This window comes from Apteryx rowi, unplaced genomic scaffold (genome assembly GCF_003343035.1).
Source record: "Apteryx rowi isolate R43461 unplaced genomic scaffold, aptRow1 scaffold_331, whole genome shotgun sequence".
Classification (NCBI taxonomy): Eukaryota; Metazoa; Chordata; class Aves; order Apterygiformes; family Apterygidae; genus Apteryx; species Apteryx rowi.
This window is the reverse complement of record NW_020449764.1, coordinates 633,973-637,361: the sequence shown is the minus strand read 5'-3', so window position 1 is coordinate 637,361 and position 3,389 is coordinate 633,973. Positions and strand designations below refer to the sequence as shown.

At 46.0% G+C, this 3,389-nt stretch overlaps 1 protein-coding gene across 1 annotated transcript; it reads right to left on the bottom strand.

Moving 5' to 3' along the window:
* Positions 1 to 572: 572 nt before the first annotated feature.
* HOXB5 (homeobox B5) lies at positions 573 to 3,159 on the bottom strand. The gene is made up of 2 exons (XM_026071804.1): positions 2,559 to 3,159; positions 573 to 1,671 (listed from the first exon to the last, which is right to left on the bottom strand). Exons 1-2 carry the CDS (start codon positions 3,103 to 3,105, stop codon positions 1,424 to 1,426), a joined length of 795 nt encoding a protein of 264 aa, XP_025927589.1. The 5' UTR covers positions 3,106 to 3,159; the 3' UTR covers positions 573 to 1,423.
* Positions 3,160 to 3,389: the final 230 nt, after the last annotated feature.

Here is a 3,389-nt window from a genome sequence, read left to right as displayed (position 1 = left end):
AGCACAGAAATATATTGTATATATATATATATACATATTATAGATATATTATAGATATAGATATACACACATAATTATATGTAACACAGTTTTATGTATACAAACATAGAGATATGTATAAATACCTCTCGCTTTTAAAATGTGCGTGTGTGTGTATATCTATCTATATACGTGGCAATTCCTGAAATGCACGTAAAGATACTTGGGAAGCATTTATACCATGTTATTGCAACTTAAAGTACTTTCAAACAGTTTGTCTTATATGATTTGGGGGGGGGTCTGTGTTATTTTTAGGAAGCAGCTTCGGGCAAACGTGAGCAGGCGCGGTGCCCGCGCGGAGCGCTCGCTGCGCGGTGCCGCGGCGCTGCTCGGGGGGCGCCGCTTGCGCGGCTGCTCCGCGGCGCGCAGCAGAGCTGCCCGCGGAGGGAGGGCGCGCAGCCCCCGCGGACCCGAGCGCAGCCTGAGCTCCGCGCCAGGCTCAGTCTTCGGCTCTCGCGTGTGCTGCGGGCTCCTCGCGCAAGTCTCGGAGGTTGGGTACAAAGTGCGACCGGGAGCCTTTGTGAGTAGGAGAAACGTTTATTTGACTTCGAGTAAAGCTACAAACAAATACAAAAAGCTTATTGGCAAAGTACTACCAGGCAGCTAGACATGACAGATGCCATTTTTACACATAACATTGCATTCACTCTGCCCACTACAAACTGTCTATTAGTCACATCAGAAATATTTCTAGTATTTACAAACATTAGAGCACTCTATTGTTGGTCCAATTTTATACATTTTTTTAATAGTGAAGTTTACCCACGTCTAAGAGTACGTCTCAGAATTAGCCTGGGACTAGAAATCCTGGCCTGAAGTTTGAACTRAAACACAGACTGGACAATTTTAAGACAGAAAGATACAAGACCTTTTTCTTTTTTTCTTTTTTTTTTACATTTTTGTTTGTTTTTTTGATTTTTTTTTCTGCGACTGTAGTGCAGGAACCCCCGATTTTAGCTTAGGCAGAGAAGAACTCACCCAAAAGCAGTAAACTCAGGAAGGGGAAAAAAACCCAACAAATAAACAAACAATCGTATCTGTTATCAATTTATAAATAAGTTATAACATTTAAAGGGCTCACATAAAACATGCTAGCTTTCCAGAAAGCATCAAGAGAGCACGGACACATACATTTATAAGAACAACAAGAGCATGAGGAGCATCTGGAAATAAAATTTAATTAAAAAAATTAAAAAAAACACGACATGAACTCAGTCCTGGGATAACGGTACCATACGCGTTGTTTTAGAATATCAACAACATGCCGAAAAGAAGGTGCCTCACTGTACAGTACTCTGAAACTAAGATCTGCTGCGCTTTATTTATTTATTTACGTATTTATTTATTGTTTCCTCTTCTTTTCTCGATATTCCTCCTCTATAATTTATGGCTGAAAGGCGCTGCCCGCAGAGGCTAAGCTCATGCTTTTCAGTTTATTATCCTTCTTCCATTTCATCCTCCTGTTTTGGAACCAGATTTTGATCTGCCTCTCGGAGAGGCAGAGAGCGTGAGCGATCTCTATTCTCCTCCTGCGGGTGAGATATCTATTGAAGTGGAATTCCTTTTCCAACTCCAGGGTCTGGTAGCGAGTGTACGCTGTCCTCGCTCTCTTACCGTCTGGTCCAGTCATGTCTGAATAACACGGACAACAGTGGGATTTTTTTTTTTCCACTTTCTGGTACGATATTAACCTTAATGCTTTTTTTTTTTTTTTTTTTTTTTTTTTTTTTTAATACCGAGGCAAAATATTCACCTTCTTCTGGCCATTATGGAAGCTGTTTATTCCCCGAATAACCAGCTCTCCCCCTGGCTCCCTCTCTTTCTCGCACTCCCCCAGGCACGTGTAAAGCCCCCCACCCTCGGCCCCTCCAGAACCGGCACTCGCAGCTCAATATTCCTAATTTAACTGGAGACCCTAGGTCTTTAAATCTGCCTCTTTCGCCTCTGCCTGGGTGTTTGTGTGTGTGTTTGCGAGGGCATCTGTTTTAATACTGCTTTATTTTCTTCGGAAGAAAAGGGGGGGGGCTCGCTGTTCCCCGTGCACTGTATCTCCTCGCAATTTTGGTTTTGCCATGAGCAGATTGTCAAGAATGCACCCAGCAAAATAAGAGTAGGAAAGGACGGAGAGACCCATCTGTGCATATAATGCCATTTTAATGGTCAATTCTTTCCTTTCCTCTCCCCCCCAAGGAACACCCCCTTCCCCTCAATTTTAAATTGCCTTCTCCCACCACACACAGACAGCCAGAGCTTTAAATAAGCGCCCATTTCGCGGCAAGAATATCGAAACTAAAATAAAATCGCCCCCCTTCAGGCGCCAGAGGCAGCTTTCTGCTTTAAAGCAGCGACCAGAGCAAGAAATACAAAAGCAATAAATAGCTGGGTTTCTGATCAAAGCGCCTGCCCCGAATAAAAGGAAGGAGAGGAAAAGGGGGTGAGGGGGGGGGGAGGGAGGGAAAAGAGGGGTGTGCGAAAATAAACAACAACAACGACAACGAGCGAAAAAGAAGTAGCTGTACCATGGCTAATGTGAAGTTTCCTCATCCAAGGGAATATCTGAGGTGCCTGCCCTTCTGGTGCTGCGGTGGAGGTTGCGATGGGCTCTGCCTGCGCTCGGGGGATGCTGCTGCTTATTGGAGTGCCCTCGTCGGCTCCCGAGGACGCGCTGGTCTCGTCTAGTTCTGTGAAATTTGTGTTGGTGCTGGCAGAAGTAGCTTGGTCGGAGGGGGACGGGGCGGGCTTGCCTCCATGGCTCTCGCTGTTGGAGCAGGGCAGGGAGTCGGGAGAAGATAAGGAGCAGCTAGACGCCTGTCTAAACCTGCTCTCCTGAGCTGGAGAAGGGAAACCGCGGGAGCTCTCCCCCACAGCCCCAAAGTGACTAGAGGAGGCTGAGCGGTTGATGCTAAGGTCCATCCCATTGTAGTTGTAGCCATAAGAGCTGGAATGCATGGTGCTTGAATCTCTGTAAGAACCGTTCATGGAACTGCTGGTCCCATAATTTAGTAACTGATAGTCGGGGCCATTTGGGTAGCGCCCTGAGAACGAGTTTACAAAGTAAGAGCTCATTTGGGTTATTTTGGAGGGCTTGATTTGTGGCTCGTGGTCGTTATAACCCTGTGCTTGACGATTTATGATGTATTAATGAATTATAGCAATGCACTGTACTTCGTTTTTGCTATGTATGCGGCCAAATATGGGGGGAGGGTGGGGGGTGCGTTTGGGAATCACGTGCTTTTGTTGACCAGTCGTAAATTCTCACTGATGACCTCAAGAGGTAATTCATGCTCTATGGTTACAAATAATGACGCTCGCGGAGCCGCTCGGCCCGAGTCAGCGCGCGGCGCCCCAAA

Bases quoted from the DNA above. Each gene is read 5' to 3' on its own strand.
- HOXB5 (XM_026071804.1), bottom strand. From the start codon at position 3,105: ATGAGCTCTTACTTTGTAAACTCGTTCTCAGGGCGCTACCCAAATGGC. The intron at 1,672-2,558 runs GTACAGCTACTT...CGTGTTATTCAG, and splicing joins GAAACTTCACATTAGCCATG to ACATGACTGGACCAGACGGT.